At 37.1% G+C, this 23,454-nt stretch overlaps 1 protein-coding gene across 1 annotated transcript in view; it reads right to left on the reverse strand.

Annotated features, from left to right (window-relative positions):
- LOC109092473 (lipopolysaccharide-responsive and beige-like anchor protein) overlaps positions 1 to 23,454 on the reverse strand; it is a 251,762-nt gene that overhangs the window by 102,874 nt on the left and 125,434 nt on the right. Inside the window, exons 35-36 of the mRNA XM_042716239.1 lie at positions 22,245 to 22,353; positions 10,576 to 10,742 (exon numbers count right to left, since the gene is read on the reverse strand). Coding sequence (XP_042572173.1) covers positions 10,576 to 10,742; positions 22,245 to 22,353 — 276 coding nt within the window. The remainder of the gene's footprint in view (positions 1 to 10,575; positions 10,743 to 22,244; positions 22,354 to 23,454) is intronic.

Raw genomic sequence — 23,454 nt, forward strand, 5'->3', positions numbered from 1 at the left:
ACACAGTCTTATACTACAAAGAACCAGGGTATTTAGCATCCATTTCCTTCTTTGTATAGCTTTGGTAACATTAAAGAGTAAACAGAGGAACTAATAAGCCTTTACTGAGCATCCAGATGAGGGGATAATCATAATAAAGTACACTGGGCAGTACTGGTACTCTACTACAGCTGCATTAAACATACACTGGTAAAGGGACTGAACTTCTAGAGGTCCCTATAAACCAACACAAATGCTGTACAATGTTTGTACTCTCAGTGGGTGGGAACAAACAGTCTGACATGCATTGGGACCTATAAGATATTATAGAAGATATATTATATAGGATGAAACCATGTGACAGCAGTGTCCTGCAGCATGACATTCTGTACTTCATCAAAAACTACTTTAAACCAGTCTGTTCATAATTAAAATACATGCAGTTTATTTATTTATTTATTTATTTTGATTAAATGACAACATGGAATACTTGTAATTACATTTTTTTTTTTACAATTTAACAATTACTTTTACAAAAGCACTTGAATAATGTGGATAAGAAAGAAAGAAAAAGAAGAAGAATTTAGCATTCAAAAAAAGTATACATTTTTGGGATTCTTTTTGATTAACAGAAAGATTAAAAGAACAGCATTTACTTGAAACAGAAATCTTTTATAATAGAAAAAAATCTTACTGAGCTTTCTAACGGTACTTTATATCAATATTGGCTGAGAAAATCCTCAAAATGAACAAAGACATTTTGTGGCAAACAAATAAAACACTGCATATACATTATAAAGTGCCTCGGGAAGTAAACCCAATGAAGGGTGACCCAATGAGAGTCATGACTTCAGCTTTTGCACTTGCACAAGACATCCCAAGAATATTGCTGAACTGCTATAGTTTTGTTAAGAAATAATGCAAAATTTCTCCTGACCTTTTTGCAGTTATGTGTCCACTTGCACTAACCAGAACAATGAGAATATGTACATGTGTATATACTATATATTAGGGATTTGAAGATTCACATATTCTGCATTAAAAGTTAAAGATGCAATGTAATGGTTTAAAAGTGTGCATCGGATACAATTTGGCATTTGTATTGCGATGCGTCGTTTCTAACATTTGCATCTGTAAAAAACAGTTTATTTATATATAATTACTAATGGATGTGCTAAACTTTTATTGTTTAGAAAGAGACAAATAAACTGTGACCAATATTTTATATGTAGATTGATTTCTCCTCTCTAAACTGTTTCTCAAGCGCATTCTCTCATCACTGCTGCATGAATATGACGTATCACAACACTACGACGATCTGAGGAAAAGCGGGGATTAAAACGCTTAATGTCGATCATGGATCAAATCGATCCATAATGGCAAGCTAATATATTCTTGATGTTTAATGCATTTGAGGCTTTTCTTCAGTGCACAACTGACATGTCACAGGTATATTTTTCATTTTTAAATGTTAGAAAGTCATGCAAACGTACCCATTTTACTGTCAGGAGGGGGCGAGTGAATAAGCGTTGCTGCCCGCATGCACGCTAAACACAGACAGAGCGCTATAGAATAATGGTGCAATAATTCTGAGTAATACATGCATTTTGCTAAAAACATTTGTTGTTGGACATCAAATGTGCCTTTTGTAGAATTTTCAATCTTCATATAAAGTGTATTTTTTATGATAGCAATAACTGTAAAGGGACTATTGTAATAAAATGTAAACTAGTACAGTCCCAATTACTTAGCGCAAATGAGTTAATGTGCATTTCTTATGGCAGTTAAAATGTAGTCTTTTTCTTTATTTTCATTTTTAATTTACATTAGATTTACATTTAGTCATTTAGCAGACGCTTTTATCCAAAGCGACTTACAAATGAGGACAATGGAAGCAATCAAAAACAACAAAAGAGCAATGATATATAAGTGCTATAACAAGTCTCAGTTAGCCTAAACGCAGTATACGTAGCAAGGGCTTTTAAATAATATAAAAAATACAAAGAAAACAGATAGAATAGAAAAAGAATAGAGCAAGCTAATGTTAGAGGTCTTTTTTATAATTGTATAATAAATGAAAAGAAAATAGATAGAATACAAAAAGATTAGAAAGGTAGTTTTTTTTTTTAAATAGAATTAGAATAGTGAGTGCAAAAGTTAGAGGGTCAAATAAAGATGGAAGAGATGTGTTTTAAGCCGATTCTTGAAAATGGCTAAGGACTCAGCTGCTCGGATTGAGTTGGGCAGCTCATTCCACCAGGAGGGAACATTTAATTTAAAAGTCTGTAAAAGTGACTTTGTGCTTCTTTGGGATGGCACAATCAATAGACGTTCACTTGCAGAACCCAAGCTTCTAGAGGGCACATAAGTCTGAAGTAATGAATTTAGGTAAAGGGGTGCAGAGCCAGTGGTGGTTTTGTATGCAAACATCAATGCCTTGAATTTTATGCGAGCAGCTATTGGTAGCCTGTGCAAATTGATAAACAGAGGTGTGACGTGTATTCTTTTCGGCTCATTAAAAATTAATCTTGCTGACACGTTCTGGATTAATTGTAAAGGTTTGATAGAACTGGCTGGAAGACCTGCCAAGAGAGCATTGCAATAGTCTAGCCTGGACAGAACAAGAGCTTGAACAAGGAGTTGTGCAGCATGTTCCGAAAGAAAGGGCCTGATCTTCTTAATGTTGAATAAAGCAAATCTGCATGACCGGACAGTTTTAGCAATGTGGTCTGAGAAAGTTAGTTGATCATCAATCACAACTCCAAGGTTTCTGGCTGTTTTTGAAGGAGTTATGGTTGATGTGCCTAACTTGATGGTGAAATTGTGATGAAACGATGGGTTTTGCTGGAACCACAAGCAGTTCTGTCTTGGCAAGGTTGAGTATTGAAGGTGATGGTCCTTCATCCAGCAAGAAATGTCTGTTAGACAAGCTGAGATGCGAGCAGCTACCGATGGATCATCAGGATGGAATGAGAGGTAGAGTTGAGTGTCATCAGCATAGCAATGGTATGAAAAGCCATGTTTCTGAATAACTGAGCCTAATGATGCCATGTAGACAGAGAAGAGAAGTGGTCCAAGAACTGAGCCCTGAGGTACCCCAGTAGTTAGATGTTGCGACTTGGACACCTCACCTCTCCAAGATACTTTGAAGGACCTATCTGATAGGTAAGACTCAAACCACTGGAGTGTGGTTCCTGAGATGCCCTTTGTCAGTAGGGTTGACAGGAGGATCTGGTGGTTAACCATGTCAAAAGCAGCAGATAGATCAAGCAAGATAAGTATTGAAGATTTAATATTTTTTAATATTTAATTTAGTGGTTTTAACTTTTAATGTAGTAATTTTAATGCTTTAAAGAGCAATGTTAGATTGTAATGTTCTAATATTCTGCTATCTGTTCTGCTAACTATAAAAGGTACAGCTGTTATAAAACCAGAAAGGCTGCATGGCTATAATAGTATGGGAGAGAGTCTGTGGTAATATCATTGCGTTCCTATTGGTCAGTGCTAGAAAAACTCAGCTTAGCCTGACAGTCAGCCTGCCCTGGACCAGGTTAGTTTCCCAGCATAAGTTGCCACAGTGACTGAGCTTGAGCAACGTCAAAGGGATCATATGACGTTGCTAAAAAGAACATTATTTTGTGTATTTGGTGTAATGCAATGTGTTTATGCAGTTTAAGGTAAAACATTTAAAAACATTAAAAAAAACATTAAAAAAATTATTTTCCACATAATGTACATTATTGTTCCTCCTCTATGCCCCGCGTTTCTGAAACATTTAAATTTTTACAAAGCTCATTGGTCTGAAAAGCTAAGTGTGCTCTGATTGGCCATCTATCCAGTGCGTTGTGATTGGCCGAATACCTCAAGCGTGTGACAGAAATGTTATGCCCCTTACAATACTGTGATGCCGTCAGAACAAGTGCGGGTCTCTAATGCCTAGTCAAAACCCATTACAAACGAGGCATTTGTTGCATCCAGTGGGGACATAATTACTGATTATTATGACTTATACTGTGTTTTTACGCGTTACATTGCATATCGCGCTGAGTAAACATAAAACCATGTCTGGAGAAACAATTACACTCCAAAGAGAAAGGAAAGAGAAAGGAAAATTTGAAATCGCATCATATGACCCCTTTAAAACTGCTTTATGGAACCAAGTCATCTGATAATGAGTCATACTAACTGAAATAAGCCTGGCTTATTTGGCAAAAATATGCCTGGTAAAAATATTTTATGAAACAGGCTTTCAGGCATTAGAAGTCAGAAGATATTTAAGTTAATTCATGATTTGCTGTCTGTCTGAATCAAAGCAGTAAAAGCGATCATATGTTTCCATTGCATCGTATTGCATTGTGTTGAAACGAATCGTAATCGGATCGCACTGCATCGTAATAGAGGTGCATCGTATCGTGTCACATCGGTAGCTACTTCATATGAATCTTTAATGTATCGTATCGTTGGCTATGCATCGAGATGCATATCGCATCAGCCTCAGTTATGAGATGCACATCCTTAATATATACAGTGCAAATCGATGCAATGGACATGTCATTCAGAAGCATGGCTTTTCTTATCACTGCTATGCTGATGACACTCAACTCTACTTCTCATTCCACCCAGATGATCCGGCGGTAGCTGCTCGCATTGCAGCCTGTCTGAGAGACATTTCTAGCTGGATGAAGGACCATCACCTTCAGCTCAACCTTACTAAGACAGAACTGCTTGTGGTTCCAGCTAACCCATCGTTTCATCACAACTACTATATACAGCTGGGTTCATTAACCATAACTCCTTCCAGGACAGCCAGAAACCTAGGAGTTGTGATCGATCATCAGTTATGCTTCACAGACCATATTGCTACAACGACCCGGTCCTGCAGATTTGCCTTACACAACAATAGGAAGATCAGACCCTTTCTGTCAGAGCTAGCTGCACAATTTCTTGTCCAAGCTCTTGTTCTCTCCAGACTGGACTATTGTAATTCTCTCCTGGTGGGCCTTCCTGCATGTACTATTAAGCCTCTACAACTGATCCAGAATGCAGCAGCAAGAGTTGTCTTCAATGAGCCAAAAAAAGCCCATGTCACTCCTCTCCTCATCAGGTTAGACTGGCTACCAGTAGCCGCTCACATCAAATTCAAGGTACTGAAGAAAAAAAACAAAAAAAAAACATAGCTACGTGTTCTGTGCTAGACTAACTGAGACTTGTCATGGCACTTCTGTACTGTTGTTGTTCTCTCGCTGGTCTGATTGCTTCTAATTGTTCTCATTTGTAAGTCGCTTTGGATAAAAGCGTCTGCTAAATGATTAAATGTAAATACAATATATATATATATATATATATATATATATATATATATATATATATATATATTTGTTATGTGTGTTACAGTAGAAATTAAAGATATACTGTTTTGAATGTAAGATTGAATGAATTTACCCAGTATTCAGCTGCACTGACTCTCCTACCTTATATTCGGTATCTTCTGTAATATGAGATTTGTGGATGAAAGCCAGAGAGTGGTGGGCTACATGCGTGATAGCGTGTGGTGGGAGAGAGGTGACGGAGTGCTTGTGTAGTTTTGGCAAGCAGGACAGCAGGGTGCTCTCATAACAACCTGAGCATCATTAACCAGTGGGATGATGTATGACTTGCATTACCTACACCAAATGTGACGACATTAATGAAGCGTCTCAAACAGCACCAAACGAGAACCTAAGGTGTGTGTGTGTGTGAGAGAGAGAGAGAGAGAGAGAGAGAGAGAGAGAGAGAGACATCTGTATATTACTGAGGGGCCAGAACCTTTGTCCAGCTATTGTTATGTGTGATAGAATTCAGCACTCCCATGAGTGTTTGTGTTTATGGAACAGAGAGAATAAGGAAGAATGGCAGAAATCCTATTTTCCCTTAAATTATATTCAGTTACATCTCTAATATAGTGGTCTTCAACTGATTTCATTTAAGGACATGGATATGGACATCAAGTGATGGACCAACACAGTAACAATTTTTTTTTTTATCATACAAAAGGTATTAAAATACCTTTGTGTTAAAATGTGTTAAAAAATATTGTAGCTAAAATTACATTATAAATTATAAATAGCCAGGAGAATCTGCTAAGAAAGCAAGCCTTGCTGAGTATGTTACAGTGCCCAGCATTCCTCCGCTCCTGATGGGCTGGGCATGAAATGACAAAGCACAGGATAAAATAGTAATGCTAATATTGATAGTTTGTCCATTACAGGTCAGCTAACTGTCCTCCAGAACAGTTACAAAGCTGTTAGTTTCGATTTCACAAGGCCGATCAATACGTGGGCATACTGTTTCAATTTTGCCTGCATTGATTTTCTCTATAACACCACAACCCTGCCGCATTCATCTCTCTGAAAGAAGGGAAGATTTGATTTACTGAAGAAAAATTGGAGTGCACATCACAAAGGTTTCTGCCGGCGTGGGCTCCTGACACAGAAAAGATGGATGTCCCCAGGCAGGGGTGCCTCTAGCCCCGAGGAGCTCCATTAGAGATCACTGGAGCTGCTGCTGGAAATGACTCGCATTAGAGGAGGAGAGAGAATGAGAGCGAGAGATAGGGTGTGATGGTGGGAAAAGATGAGAAAGGAAAGTGAGAAAACATCAAAAAGGGAGTGCAAAGGAAAAGAGGAAAAAAGAACAAGCAAGAATCTTAAGAACAACTGGCCCGCTCCTGATAAAAACCTGGTATTTCTACAATAACTGCCAATTTTCACAAAGAGAATGCAAAACGGTGTGAAATTTTTTTAAATGTTGGAGCAAATGCTGGTTTACTGCTGTGCTTATATTTACTATAAAGTAAAGAGAATTTTCCGACAGTAAAAGGTTCAGAAAGGCAGAGTTTGATGAAGGCAGACAAGACTACAATTTAAAAGCTGAGAAAACAAATAAAAAATTAAAATAAGGAAATTTTTCGGTGTACTAATTTTAATAAAAATCATACAAAATTGTAAAAGAGAGGTTAATGCTTAGGCACAGCTAAACAGTGCACATTTTCTAATAATTTGAACAAAATAAAGATACCAAAGTTTACCTTATTTGCAGAAATTGTCAACTCTTAAACCATAGTATGCACTTCATATCTGCAAAAATATTCCCTTCCTTTACGCTGTCTATTCTTCATTTCATTTGCTTCTATCTTCCTCATCTTCTCCCTGACAGTGTTTGAGGGCGTGGAACTGCTCTGAGCACAGTAGCAGAGTGAATTTCCATGCTACATTAGTCCCACCATCAGAATGCAATGAAGGAGAATATGAGAGGAAGACTCATCTGTCCTGCGAGACTCCCACTCCCACTCCTCCTCCTCTTCCTCCCCTCTATCATCTCTCTTTCGGCCAGCCACTTTACTGGCATGTCATCTACATGAGAGATCATCTGTCTTTTGACCCAAATAAACATGACCACACCGACAACACAAAAAAGAAAAAAAAAGAAGAGAGGGAGAGAAAGGAACGGCAGGCGGCAAAAATAAAGAAAAAAATGAATGCTGTCAGCAGCCTCATTTGTGGGCACTATGTTCATTTTGTCTGGTTTTGGCAGACGCTACCGCCACATGTTCACCTGCGTCACTAGACGAAAGTGTTGTATTAGACAGACAGGTGGATGCAGCTGTCCGTCAGTCAGAGATCCAATCAAAAAAGAAGGGCCACAGAGAGTGCAGAATGGGACAGTCCCGAATCGGCAAGTGGAATGTGTGTGTGTGTTAGTATATGTGTCTTTTTCTTTGTTTGCCAAAGTGCAAAGCCCCATGGACCTCTCTGACAATGCATCCACGAGCGAGAGAGGGAGGGAGCATGTGAGAAATGAAAGCAGGAGAGAGAGAAAATCACCTAACACCTCAACTCTCCGGAGGATGGGGCTGCTGTAAGCTGGATATTAAGACACAAATTGCATTCAGGCGGGTCAGTAGGTGTCAGATGATATTAGATGCCTGCCATGAGGAAACAACAACTACCATCAGCCAGGGAGGAAAATAATATTTTCATTTTCAGCCTTTTATTGAATGGAAACTTTGGGGAATACGTCTTCATAGGGGGGAGCTAGCGGGCTTGCAAATTTAACACTCCCAACAAAAGGGTGTAATCATGGCAGCTGAGTGCCCTTTGAGGGATTTGATTTCATTTTCATGAAGGTGAAAAACTAGATTTCGCTGTGTGTATGTGTGTGTGTCTCAACACTTTAATGCTGTTGTTTTCTTTTGTTATCTAAAATGGTGGAAGCGTATAATTTCAAATACTTTTACAGCAAAACCAATATGAACATGTGGCAATCTCTATAAATATGGTACACTTTGGTCCCATGACTTTTAAAGCAAAATATTACAGGCACAGATCCTATCAATTTATTGTGAGAGCTAATTGATAACTATTGTCTAATAAAGTACCTGCTGAATTTGATCTTCTTCCAAGGTCTTGATCTTCTTAATATGCTAAATTCAACATGCAATACCACATATCATCATTGGAACTGATATTCAATTAATTTTTGTAAAAATATTTGAACAATTCATTCTAAAAAAATGCCTCAAATGAAGGCCCTGACAATTGCTGAAACATTACTTGTTTTAAACTAATACATTTAAAAAAAAAAAAAACTTTCTAGAGTGAGAGTTGCACCTTTTCTTTAATTAATACAAGTAGTTCATTCTAAATCATTAAAAAAATGTAAATATCTGTGTTCCACATCTGTCATCCAAGATGCTTGTTGTTAACTTCGTTTGTCAACCATGTTATCCAATATTTTAAGAATATTTAAAGAAAAATAAGACAAATAAAACATAATAAATATAATTAAAATTTTTTATATGTATTTATATTGAATTATTTTCTTTGCTCTCAAATGCTAGTTTCTACCACATAATAGTTTATTTATTTTAAGATACATCAACAACCCTATTACATTGCATATATTTTTAGCAGGCAAATGTTGTGTAATTATGATGATTATTAAATTTTTATCGCAAGAAATAACAAAATCACAATTTTGAACTCTATTTAGATAAAAATGGCAAAAAACATACTATTTTTAACCATTTCGATCATATTTTTTACCCTTTTCGTGGTAAGTTCCAACTGAATCACTCCCTTCCACCTTTAAAAACCAAGATGTGAAAATAACCCAATGTACACAAGCAGCTGCAAATTGCATGTTGCATTGTGTGTGTGTGTGTGTGTGTGTTAGTGTGCGTCTCTTCTTTTACTTCCAGATGTTGTTCTCTCTTCTGTAGTTACCGATCCCCAGCTCTCCAGCATTTTTGCCCATGACCTTCTGGGTAATTGAGCAGAAGTATTGATGTAACAGCAGGGTCTGATTGTGATTTATTAAACACACTCTGAGCCTGTGCCAGCGTCACCACGCGCCCATCGCATGCTATTACAAAAGTCATCAATAGCTCTGCTACATAAAGGCCAGTAATGGGGAGAGAGCCAAGAGAGAGAGAACAGAGTGCTCTGACATTATATGACTGCAGAATACTGAGAGGAAAGAACAGAGAGAGAGAGCATGGAATCTTGATACAACAAACTGCAGACAGGTCTCCAATTCTCCAGAGAACACATTTTGTTAGAACAAAAAACTGAACTACAGAGTCAAAGAGCGTCTTTGGCATAAAACTAGATTAGAGAAAACCAGTGCATGACTGCATCATTAAGGGATATTTCTATGTGTTTACAGAAATAAATACAGTTCCTCATGTTTCCTTCAGTAATGGCCAGGTAGCAATCACTGGCTTTCATCCCATTCCAACAGCAATGCATCATACACAGGAACTGAAGCAATAAGACAAAACCCAGGCTCAGAAGCTTGACTGTAAGACTCCATTAGAGCCCGTAATGGGCAGAAACGTAGGTTTAACTTATTATGAGAGAGGTAAATAATACATGGTCTAATGATTACGGATGATTTGATATGGGGTGCAGTAGGATGCAGGTGTACTATAAAACACTAAGAGAGGCGAGCTGAACTGTACTTGGAAAAGATGACACAAACATCACTATAGACCAATCAAAGTCTGTTCACAGAGTTTGGAAAAAAATGGTCATGACAAATACCATGATATTTACAAAAAAAATTCAAATACAGATTGCATGTTAATGCTAGACAAAACTATTTCAGTGCCACCAACCGGTTGATTCTCCAAGCAGTTGGCAGGTATTGCATCTTTACGCTGGCTGCTTCCCAACATAAAATGGAAAGAGACGACAACAAAGAAAAAAAAGACATTGAGTGCAGCTACCACTGCCACACAAATCGGAAGAAGATGACATGCGAAAGCTTTTAAGGAAAAACGAATCACTGTGTCATTAGTGGTAATCAATTTTGGATCATTTTGTCCTGAAACAGCAGGTACAAACTGTGTTGGTCACTTTACTTGTCAGCCAGGCTGTCAGTGCTTGGCCAGAATAAGCTGCAATGAAGGCCAAAGTTTTGTCGGCAGGCTAGACAAGTCAAGTTTTGTATACTTCTGTAGCATTGCAAGTGTTCAATTAATTTCTGAGATAACGGTGTCAGCAAAGCTGATAAAAGAACATTTCATACATCAAAATGATATGACTGAGGTTGTACCTGAACGCAGAGCAGCCCCAGGCACCGTGCTTATCTGTGAGGATGTTTACAATTTTCTGGATGAGCTGGGTGGATGTGACGTGATCCCGGTACTTGGCGGCCCTGATCAGGTGATCGCACATCTTCTCCTCATCGCGTTTCTCAGCGGCATACTGAGCACACTGTGACTGCAGACAAAAGAAAACAAGTCTTGTTAGTAATTTTGCTCTTATATGCTTTCATTCGTATTATATCAATTAACACATTAAACCCTTTATTCAAATGACCCATCTCTATTTAAAAACAACAAAATAAAACATGTGCAGTATGATACCTGTCACATACAAACTAGTTACTTGAAGGCACAAGCGTGTTCCTGTGCTACTGAATGCTGTCCATCAGACTGGGTGTAGAAAACAAAGCACACTACATCATTAGAGTGTATGTTGACGCCTGAGCGTGTGTGTGTGTGTGTGTGTGCTGTGTGTGTGTGTGCGGTAACTCCATACACACAGGAAACAAATGGAACTCTGGGTCATTTCCAGCCTGTTGTCACAGTGATTAATAACACTGGACATGTATTTGCTAATGCCTTTGGGCTACGCTAAAAAATGTAGAAACTACCCATAATGCACAAGGAGACATTTTTCTTTGTCAGAATTTGTTATCAGAAAAGCCTTTTGCTTTAACAAAGCACCTCACACTGCAAATATCCCTTTGATAAAACTTAAATTCTGTTTTATCTGTCTGTTCATCCCATTGTAGTAGAAGTGCAAATGAATAAGCCACCCTTTGTAAAAACCAATGTCCCAATCAGAATCAATAAATCAAGAGATGAGTAACAAAGCTGGTGAGACGCTGGTATGAATTCAACCCAGAATAAGCGAAAACAGCCTACCAAGCACAACACAACACGGCTTCATTTCCCCCCCGTGCCTCTTATCTGATTCTGATGCAACGTCTAGCAAACAGCAATCAAGTGGAAAGGTTACAGCAACCACTAGAGCTTGTTTTAATGTAATTCCCTAAGCTTCATCCATTGCGTGTTATGGGCCTAAATTAAATTAGCCTTGGACAGCACACGCTTCAGACAACAAATACAGTAAAGGCAGTGGTCTGGTGCGGTAGCGGCGGGAGACACTGAAGCCTGCCTCGGCAAAGTTAGTGGTAAACGCTCCAAAGTGCCTTCTAATGGGCCCTCCTCTCCAATTTGAGGATCGACTCTTCATGTATGACAGAAAATCCATAGAGATAAATCACATTAGGGGGGCTTCCCTCTCCTAATTATCAATCTGTGTCTCATTTAGTTGTTCTTTACTCTGCAGTGACCTTAAAGCCATGAGAAGAGGATGGCAGAATAAAAGAGAGATAAAAGGTAAAGGGTGAATGTAAAAGGTAAAGGGTGAATGTTTAAATGTGAACCGATTTGGATGTCTGGCGTAACAAAAGAGCGGGAATAAAGGAATGGAAAGAAAGACAGCGATTTGTCTCTGTTCAGCACAGAAGGTCACGTCTGGGTAAGAAATGGAAAAGTCTAGATGGGTAACATTTGCTTTGATGAAAGAAGCTAGCAAAAAAGGTTTTGACAACAACAGCAGGTGCTCATTAATATTATTAGGGACTATAATGATTTTTTTTTTAACATTGTAATATTATTAGACATTTTAAGTTGAATTAAATGCTGAATTTGTAATACTAACTGAAAACACCAGTTTTGAAGTTTGTACTAAAGGTGCTTTCTGAATCAGAATAGCTTCAAAAACAAAAAGAGCAATCATCCATACTTTTTCATTGTTCCCTTCAACGACTGATTAACACATTATTAATTAGCTGTCATGAGTTCAAACACTTTGGCATAAACAGGCACTTTATCAACTAGTGTCAACGGCACCAAATCCCTGAGCTCCATAATGGGCTTCATAATTTTCATGAACTTCCTGACAAATGGCTTCCTTGCAGCTGAACATACAGGCTGAATTATAGGAAACACACAGGTGAAATACATAGCAGGGACATTATCATCACGTTTGGGGCTGTAATTCTGAAGTGACGTCATAAGACTTTTGGAAACCCAACAAGGTGGACTTAATTCAAAGGGTCTTGCACATGTTTGGCAGTGCTCTGAAGGGGGAACCACAACCTCCAGTCACAGTGCAGCTGAAGCTGAAGTTATAGAGGGAGAAACAAAACCATGAAAGCAATGTGTTTATGACTTCAGACAGAGTAATCATCCACATCTCCAAATGTTCTGTGTTCTGGGGAACTGAATCAGACAGGGTCAGCACTCATTTCCTTCAGTGGACTACACCCATGACAAACCATTAGAGCCATGTTATTATAAAAAAATCTGTATCGTCGACATTAGTCTAAAACTATTGATTATGCATTTTGAATAAAGATCCAAATAAAAAGCATTCATGCATATTTTTGAGTGTAACAGAAGAAAGATGATTTTTTTGAATTACTGTAAGCTGACACTGAATTCAAATATTATACAATAATTAAAAAAAATATATGTATATATATTTCAAATGTAAAACCTAAAACAAATTGGAGCTGGTAAACTTAACTTGATTAAGTATGTTTAACACATTTATCATCATCCATTTACTAGTAAACTGTTGAGAAAGACTCTTCATGGATAATTAATTTTTAATTCATTTATCAATTCTGGTCAGAACATTTACCAAAAGTAGTAATTCACATATTTTTGTTTTTGTTTTTGTTTAGTAAGTCATGGTGAAGCACAACTTCTTAAAAAATATAAATATGCGTCATCCAAACCAATTGCAGAGTGTTCTAATTATACGTTTGAAGTATTATTTTGCTTTATAGAAATATTTGCTGCACGTTTCCACTTGATAAATGAACAATACCTTTTACAAGTAAGCCAAATTAAGAATTTATAGCTAAGCAAAGCACAATAACATACAGATAAATACTATTTACCAATGTTAGCAGATCCAGTGTTTCTCTGTAACAAGATATGAACAATCACGGGCGGCAGTTTTACCCTCTCCTCCCTAAACAGGGTAGCAAGGTTAAACAAAATAATCATCTTCTGCCAAAGACCAGAACTCATTACGTTCCATCAGCACCTGTGTATGTGAGTTAGTTAGTGTGACATGACATGGCCAGGCGTGCATGTAAGTCTACATATTACATACACAGTGAAAGCTTTGCAGTGTTTCTCCAAGAGCGCGTCTAAGCTGTGAAAACAGTAGGGATCTTGTTAAACTGCTTGATTTGCACTCTGTTGACAGTGAAATACACAGCACCGTGACTATCATCTTCCTCTCCTCGCCAGTCCGTCCCTCAGGGTTTCATTTACACCAGGAATCTGTCCTACTGATGCCTCTGTCCTTGCAGCATCTGAGGGAATGCAAATACAGTGCGGAGGATATGCATGCAGCATGAACAAAATGAAAAACGAGAGTATGCCATGTCGTTCGACCAATCAAATTCAAGAGATTTTCACTGCACTTGATCTTTTGACCCACTTTCGTTCCAAATTTAAAGTCACCGGGTAAAAACTGTAGCCAGGGGAATTCAAAAAAAAGCAAGCTGGAAAAGTGAAAAGTGACAACCAAGAAAAATGACGCCTTAAAAGTACAATAGCGAACAAAAGTCACAGAATGACAAAGGCTGACAGGCACTTCAATTCTGGAGCGATACTGCTGTCAGCCAACGCCTCTCTGTATTGATTTCCCTCCATCCCTTGTTCCCTTGGCCATAGATGGAGCAGGAATCTAGTGTAAAGCAACTAGAGAGAGAAAATGTTGCCACCCCCTTCTCAGAGTCAGGGTGACCATCAAGGTTAACACAGGTGCAACAACTTATCAAAGTATCTCTGGCTTCTCTCTTCCCCTTTTCTCCCTCCTTCATTTCGTGTTTTTAATGGACTAGTCACAATGTGTAGATGGCAGATTCTTCATCTTGCCTCCCACCCCCTCTCCAAAAAAAGGCATTTCTTTGGTTCCATTACTCTACACGGGCAGCTGACTCCTGCAACTTCAAGGTCACGCTGTGTGAGAAATTGTAGGAATTAACTGTCCTTTTGAGGTGAAAAATAGTCAAATGAAGGAGATGTGCGGCGAGTGAAAAATGAACACGTCTGCCGGCAGACGACGAGGAGCAGGTGTGGATGAATGTGAATGCGGGATAATGTTTTTACTTCTGGTAAATAAAGGAACTGCATATGGTTCTAAGCCCAATGAACAAAAAACTACAAGCGGAGCGCCACTGTTGGCAGGGTGATAACACAGGTCAAATAAACAGTCTGAAAGGATATCTTCACAAGCAGAGAAAATATATATATTATAATCTTATTATATGTAAGAGCCATTGAGATTTCTGTCTATATTTAAAGCTGAAGAGTGTATTTTTTTCTAAATTCTAAATTACTTTCTCCTATCCCAGCTGAGCAGGCAGAACAGAACAGGAGTGTGTGTGTGTGTGTGTATACGTTAGTATTGTTATTATATTTATTATTATTTTACTTGCAAATACCATTAAATGCTATATACCAACAACATCCAGAAAACATTTGAATGCATATTGTTAAATGCTGTACTACTTTCACTTACAACCATCTACAACTCATTACAATACAAAAACCATAAAGTAAACATTATACAATTAGAATGCATCAAGAAGCAATCACTTGGCATATAGAAAATGTGCAGTATTAATTGACTGCAAGCTGCTTTGAAACAGTAAGCCTGTAGAGTGCACAACAGCACCACATTTTTTTTAATTAAATCATAGCCTTTTGAAGTTTAATAATCACATTAGGCTATTTTTTGATTCTCGAAATTTAAGAGGCATTAAAACGAGCATTATGACTTTAAATGGACCATTTAAGACTTTTAAAGACCCCCAAAGAACCCTGAAATAATCCCACTTTTTGTAATGCCTATTCATAAAAATTCAATGTCCGAATTATCTGTATATCTATATTCCTGATAATGTTCTCAGCAAATATTGATTATTTTATTAATCAAATGACATATCATGTAATTATTTTGATTACAAATTCCATTAATACTATAAAAAAATGTTTCTAACTCTTCAGTGTTCTAAATGTGAAGCAGAAGGGCTCTATCCACCAAAGCATTGGGGACAGGATCCAGTATAATGACCTGCTGCACTGCCATCACCTGGGGAATTAATTAAAGCAAGTAAAGGACAGAACAAGGGAGAGAAAGAAACAGCGTGTACGTGTGTATTCCACAAAGCCATTACTTGTGGTAAAGATGGCATTTATGGTGAAGCTAAAGGATAGCTGCTGACTTATCAAAGGGCACAAGTGTAACCTTACTGAAGCTCTAAGTACACATCATTTAGATGTGCTTTTGTTTGGCTAGTACAGATAACTGTCAGAGGCTAGAGGATTAGTGAACATGCACGCTGGAATAATACGAGGTCATGCGTCTCATTTCGCAGTTGATGTCATTAACTCCTAGTCTCCTCTTACAGAAACACAGACACTAAACGCTAATGAAGTGGCCCATCACCTCACTTCACACACACTTCAGTCGGGAGTCAACTCAATTACACTCCATCACTTCAAGATCAAGTAAAAGCTAACAAAAAAAAAGAACAAGAGAGTCTAAGAGAGAACAATGACCCCGTTCTATCACATCCTAAAGATCTGGCCTTGTGGCCCAGTCTCTTCCACATTTCATTTCTAATAAAGAAAGGCTCTCATTAAAGAAGGAAGTCACTCTCTCTCTCTAAATCTGTCCTTTCTTTTCTCCCTGGCAGGTATCAGCCACCATCGTACAGTTGTTACCGGAGAAATCTTTTCCGTATTAGGGATCCTATTAGAAAGAGAACACTAAAAGATAATTGGATTTCCAGCGGTTATCTCTGTGTCCGTCAGGACCCTGCTGTCCCTGTAATCTCACTCTCAAGGGGTAAAGATAACTCAATCCCAGAGTGGATGGATGAGCGTGTATGTGTGTGTGTAACACTGAGAGAAAGGAGGGGAGTGGGGGAGTGTATAAAGGCATATGTTATCCATCTACGTAATAAAAGTGTGTCTAAATCACTGGTATCCACCATCATCTCTTCTGGTGGATTTGAACCCTGACAGGGAACAAACATAAATTTATTTTTATTTCCTAAATAATTCACCAACTAGAGAATGCACTGGAACAAAGGCTGTCTTCAATGCTGCCACCTTTCTCTTAAGACCCATTCCTCAAATGCACAATATACTATAGCAGTCTGTGCTTCACATACAAGCACCCTGAATAATGTTCAATAAAATTTAGTGTTTTCAGAACTGCAGTTATTTTGATTTGTTCTGAAACAGACATTAAGCTGTTACAATGTTGCATTTTCACCCTGGTTCAGTTTGCAGTGCCCCAAATGATCTGTTGTTGTTTTTATTTTTTATGTTAGCAGTATTTGGGTTTTTGGACTGCAGTGTTACTAAAGGTGGAAGCTCCAGAGTTTGCATGAAATCCAACCAGATTCAAGTGTGACTGTGGTATTCATAGGCCTACTAAGTGAGAAAAAACAAATCCTCCATATAAACTAAGATCCAAAACACTTTAAAATATTATTTAGACGGAATACATTTTCTAAACAATGTCTGAGTTACAGTTATTAACAGAGGAACTATGATTTCAAGTATCGATTCAGCATTATTTTTTACTAAAACAGAAGGGTCTGCTGTCAGAATTGACAACTCATTGAAATTAACAGGACCTATTTATAATTAGATACTTCATGTAATATAATAGGTATAAATAATAACATTAGGTATTTCTGGCATATAAGAGAAGGAATTTAGATTGAGATCAAACCTGTCACTAACTAAAAGTCTGTGAAAGGTACCCACATTTGTATTTAATTCATTCGTTCATTCATCTTTTATATACCTCAATACCTCAATTTTTATTTTACTCAGAAAGTTAACAGAAAGTTCTAAATCTGGAATGAAGAAGCATCAGGCGGTAAAACAGTAATTGGCAAAATTATTTTAGCTTTAGTTGCAGCATTCAACAAAGGAAATAAAATGAGAAGTGATGTGGAAAAAATAATATACCATAATTACAGACATTTCTACCCGGGCAGGATTAGATTTCTCAGAGGACCCCTGAGTTTGCCAAAAAAAGTAGGTAATTTTCTCTGTAATTTTTATGTTGTATGAAAAAAAAAAAGTGTGAAACACAAATTCACTGTACCTAACCTCTTCAACGAAAACTAGCCCTGCTGGAATATTGTTAAGACACATAACTGTTGATCACAGACAACCAACAGGTAAATTGTCCTCATTCTGAATGGTGTCAAGGCTACAGCATTACACACATTAATTCATGAATGAAACAATGTTAAAAAAACAAAAAGCAAACTTCTCCATCAATTCTTGTTCTCATATGTCTCATATTTCATGTTGTTCCCTTAAACATCCAAATCCTGTGTAAACTGCTCTTCAGGATGGAAAGGCAGTGTGATCCCCACGGGGGCATCTTTCACTGGCCTGTTATTTTTATTGTGGCCGTGCAAAATGAAACCAGTGGCTCAGAGAAGATGGCAAGAGCCGGAATGCAGGAAAATCAATACGGCAATATCAGTGCTGCACTTATCGGTGGCTCACTGCTTTTCAGGGGTCACAGAGGAGCAACTACATCTAAGTGAGGGATTCAATACTGAGATGGAAATCTTTGCTGTGACTGAGAAGCCATGTTGTAAGAAATAAAATACACTTACAAATTTCTAAGAAATGTATCAAAAATACAACTTTGACAATGATGTATCCAGTTTGGTTTTTCAGTGAAATTTTTGCTAACAATTCAGAATTTTTCAGGGATTGTCCACAGACATCCTGGATGTATGAGATGGACCCACAGTTTGGGAAACATTGACTTACACACTGCCATCTTTATCAAAAGTGAGACCCATAACCATCACAAATAACTGTGACCCAGCTATCCATGTCATATTTCTCTCTATAAATTACTGTACATGAAACCAACCAAAAAATATCAGCCATCTGCCTGTCCAACATCAGTATCTTTTATTAAAATAGAGTTTAATGTACAAAATAATTTTATTTATTTGGCTTTACAGCATGGGTTTCTTTTTTTAGAATTGAGTTTGTATAACAGTGACCAGCTCTGCTCCACAGAGAACAGCATTATGGGAGATTTCAAGTAAAGTATTAAATAGTACAGAGATTAAATAGTACAGCACCCTTATATGTAATGTTGAAGGCATATTTTTACCTCATTTTTTTAAATAAACATATTTACCAGAATACTGTAAAATTATAAGTAAACTTATCAGTTTTTTTTTTTTTTTAGCATTTTTTTGGCATCCACATAATGTGCCTGACATTGATAATCTGTGCATTTTTTCCACATTTGGCAGTATATCCAGCAGTATTTGTGAGAATACACTCCACCGTGCTGTGAGTGAGGCTGGAAAAGCAGAAAGAATCGGACCAGAGGGGCCAATTAGAGTGAAAAAGGAAAGCTAAGCATGTCCCTAGAGTGCGGCCGTCTTCCACTGAGCGTCTAGGAGAATTTGGCCAATCCTGGGAATTTGGGGCAGTTGGAATGATGAGGAAGGGTGTTCCGAGGTTCCCTCTAAATGTCACTGTGAGGTAAGGAAGCTTGTTTAAGCAGGGTATATTCAACTAATACTTCCAGCTCTCATCTGTTTTACAGGGTACATGCCTCTATAATGTTGAGTGTTACTGCTGAAATGGCTGCTTCGTCAATTGTGAACACGTGGTTACCAGCAGCATATATTATCTACTAACACTGATAATATCAATTGTGAACACGTGGTTACCAGCAGCATATAAGGAATCATGTGACACTGAAGACTGGCTGCTGAAGTAATGGCTGCTGAAAATGCAGCTTTGCAATCACAGGAATAAATAATTTTTTTTATATATTTATATATATATATAAATATATATATATATATATATATATAATTTCATTTTTTTTTTTTTTTTTTTTTTTTTTTTTGTGATAATATTTCACAATATTACTGTAAATTTCTACTATATTCTATATTTGGGGTGGGGGTCATGAACTGAGAAACCAAACTTCCCCTGATCTTTTGACATATTTGAAATGCTGGTGGTTGAGGAGATAACCCCTCACAATGTAAAGCGCTTTGAGTACCCAGAAAAGCACTATATTAATGTACTAAACCGGTATATATATATATATATATATATATATATATATATATATATATATATATATATATATATATATATACATACTATTAAAAAAATCCTGTAATTTTCAGAGCTCAAAACTTTGTTAGTCTAAAAACAGCTTATATTGAAGCCAATCTGCCAAAATGACAGCTTGTGGAGTGTGGAACTTACACTGAGCAACTGTTTTTATTACCTGACCACTATTGCTTTGTCTGTTATACAGATCATTTGATATGAGCATTTATGTGTTTTTAACCTAAATCACAGCAGTGTCCATCTGTGAAGGAAGTAGACTGTCAAACATACAGAAGTTTACTTCCAAGTCTACAATCCACCACACCTATTCAAATAGAGCGTTCTGATGAGGGGGGTCAAAACAGGACAGAAAATAGCCTAGTACTTCTAAATTATGTTTTTGATGTAAAAATCTTAACATTACAAATGGACCTCAGAAAACAGTACAAAATAAAAAACAGAGGCAGTTCATGACCCTTTAATTGTAATTAGACAAAACATGCGGTTCACTGAATGAGTCATTTGAAAAAGTTTGACTGATTCAGTCGAAGATTCAGACAAAAAATATATAATAAACATATATTTTATTAATATATATATATATATATATATATATATATATATATATATATATATATATATATATATATATATATATATATATATATATATATATATATATATATATATAATAAACATATATATATATTAAATTCTGTTCCTGCAGTGGCAAATAAAGTGATTCTGATTCTTTGAACTGATAATGACAGCTAGACAATCAAGTGATGGAGTCAGAATTCTTTTGTTTTCTGAAAACAAACGTTTGAGGAAAGCTGCCAAAATAAGCGTACAGGCCCGATCACATACAAAACATGACCCTAACTAAGCAGACTACTGCAGAACCTTTCAAAGACATGATGCACGATCTCCTTCTCCGATTTTACATGTTAACTTTTAATACTGTCCTAAAAATGTTTTCCCCTCCTAGTCTCAGTTCAGAGACCCTGCCTTGAACCTTTCTGAAAGCATAACATTTTACAACTGGAGGGTGGGAGATGTTGAACAGAGCAGAGCCCACTCCCTCTTTACACTGTCACATCCTGCCCCCAGTGCCAGACAGAACCAAAGGGAGGGATGGGAAACGAAAGGAAGACAGAAAAGAAGGTGCTGTATTCCTGTCACTGGTGAAATTCTCCCACAAAGGGAGCACAACAGGCAGAACATGAGTCCGAAGGGAACCGTGAGGAAAAAAGAAGCAGGTAGACAGAAATGGAGAATGATGGAAGGAATGAGAAAGCGAGACTGCGGTGATAAAAGAGGTGATGTGTGTGCGTGTTTGGCGGGGTGTAGCAGTGGAGGAATGCCCCATGGCTGTGCTATAAGGAATAAATCAACTGTGCTGCTATGTTTTGGTAAGATACATGCCAAACGCAATCTCTGTAGCCAAAGCTTGAAACCCTCTTCCATATAAGTTGTGTTTGAAAAGAAAACATTTGTTCTCCTTCACGTTGGCAGCCTCTCAGTTCCGACAGACAAAACTTTCTTTTTTTTTATATCCTCACAGGGGCTTAACAATTTCATTAAATCTTACAACAGTTTTTTAAATTTGTAAATCAACCCTGAAACAGAATATATCTGCATGAAGTGAAAGTGGCTTGTTTGTACAATATGTCAAGAAAATTTAGCTATTGCTTCACTCAGCTGCAAGTCTTCAAGATCTCATGAAATGACGTGACTTGGACATTTTATTTCCTGTTAAGTTGGAGCAGGACATTTTGAAGGGATTGTCTTTTTTATACACTAACATTCAAATGTTTTTTGTTTGTTTTTAATTCAACAATGATGCATTTCATTGATCAAAAGTGACAGTAAAGACTTTCACTATGTGCCAATATATATATTAAAATGATTTCTGAATGATCATGTGACACTGAAGACTGGAGTAAGGGCTACTGAAAATTCAGCTTTGCCATCAAAGGAATAAGTTACATTTTAATATATATTTAAAAAGAAAATGATATTTAGGATTTAAAAAAAAAAAGATTTTAAACTATAATAATACTACAAAATTACAGCTTTTACTGTATTTTTGATCAAATAAATGCAGCCTTGGTGAGCATAAGAGACTTCTATTAAAAAACATTTAAAAATCTTATCAACCCAGACATTTGTACAGCAGTTTAAATGGCAAATAATTTGCATCACAGCTGTATTGCTAGTCAGTGGGAAGTGGTATTAGATGATATTTTTATTTAGAGTGGTATTCTCATTTGATAGGACAAAAGCCTGTAAAAATGCAACATCATTATTTTTCCCCCAGTTAGTAGTACAGGAACCAATGACATTATTCACAGGGTGTCCATCAAGCCATTAAAAGCGTCTTCAACTATTGAAAACTTTAGGAGCATCACTTACTACAGACAAGCACTCTCGTAGACTGATGCTGATACTGTGTTTGTGTGTGTGTGTGTGTGAGCACGCTCACCTCAAACTCTGCGTGTTTGTGGATGTCCTCTGCTCTCTGGCGGCTCAGAATGAACTCGGCCTCATTAGCTACACGCACCAGATGGTCCTTCATGGTCTGGCTCAGCAGTCTGTACATCAAAATCACATTAAACATTGAGTTCACACCTGACATCACATGATTCTGTCTGAATTATTTTTGCAGTTTGTGTTGGTAACGTAACTGAATCCAAACACTGGATTTTATATGCATCACATATATTGTTACATTTATTAAGAAATGTACTGATCGTAAGAGATGCAATAGACATATTTACAGAAACAACCCTTCAAGAATTTGAATAAAAAAATATGCAGATACCGATAAGCCAGTAACTATTTTCATATTATGGCTGATATTTTTAATCTATTGGGCTGCACAATATTGGGGGGAAAAAACTGACATTGTGATATTTTGTTTTCCCACGATATATACGGCAAAAAAAATGCACAAATTTATTTGGAAAGAATGAATCATTCTAGACTTAGTGGGGTGATTCTGTTGGTGAACGCATCTGTATAGAAAATAGTAATTGGAAGAAGTAATTTTTACTCTTAAGTAGAGCCCTATGATTTCTGCGATGCGGAAAACGCGGACGGAAACGTTTAGAATCGGAAGTCAATGTTTAACGCGGAATATCACGGAATTAGTCAAATTTTAAATGAATCAATAAAAAGTAGGTCATTACACTTCAATCAAATCGCGATATGGACTAATATCTGTAACTATTAAGCTGCAAAATTTGATTTAAATATGAATCCTGCATGTTCTGCGTGTCTCTGTTAATGAATGGTGCAGATGCGCCATTTCGTTTACTACACACACACTGAAGCGCGGTTATGCTCGCGGTGTTTTCAGCGTCTGCTCTCTCTAAATGAGGATATAACCACATGAACAACATCTCCAGAACTGCTCTGAGATGTCTTCGCTGTGTTTTTATGGTCTTGTTTTTTTGAACGACTTCTCTAAAACATGAACAACTCTGTAAAGGTATTCACGGTAACCCGTCAAAATAAAAGTCCGGTTTGATTTGAAGTCTATTTTTCAGTAAAATGTACATAGCCTACTACTAATGAAACAAACATTATTTTTTAATGATTAATCTCACAACATTTCTTCTTCAGGTTTTAATTTTAATAGTAAATCCCCTTTGTTTGCCCAAAAATAAGGTTTGGTTAATTTTCAATAAATA

The sequence above is a fragment of the Cyprinus carpio genome, chromosome B1 (genome assembly GCF_018340385.1).
Source record: "Cyprinus carpio isolate SPL01 chromosome B1, ASM1834038v1, whole genome shotgun sequence".
Lineage (NCBI taxonomy): Eukaryota > Metazoa > Chordata > Actinopteri > Cypriniformes > Cyprinidae > Cyprinus > Cyprinus carpio.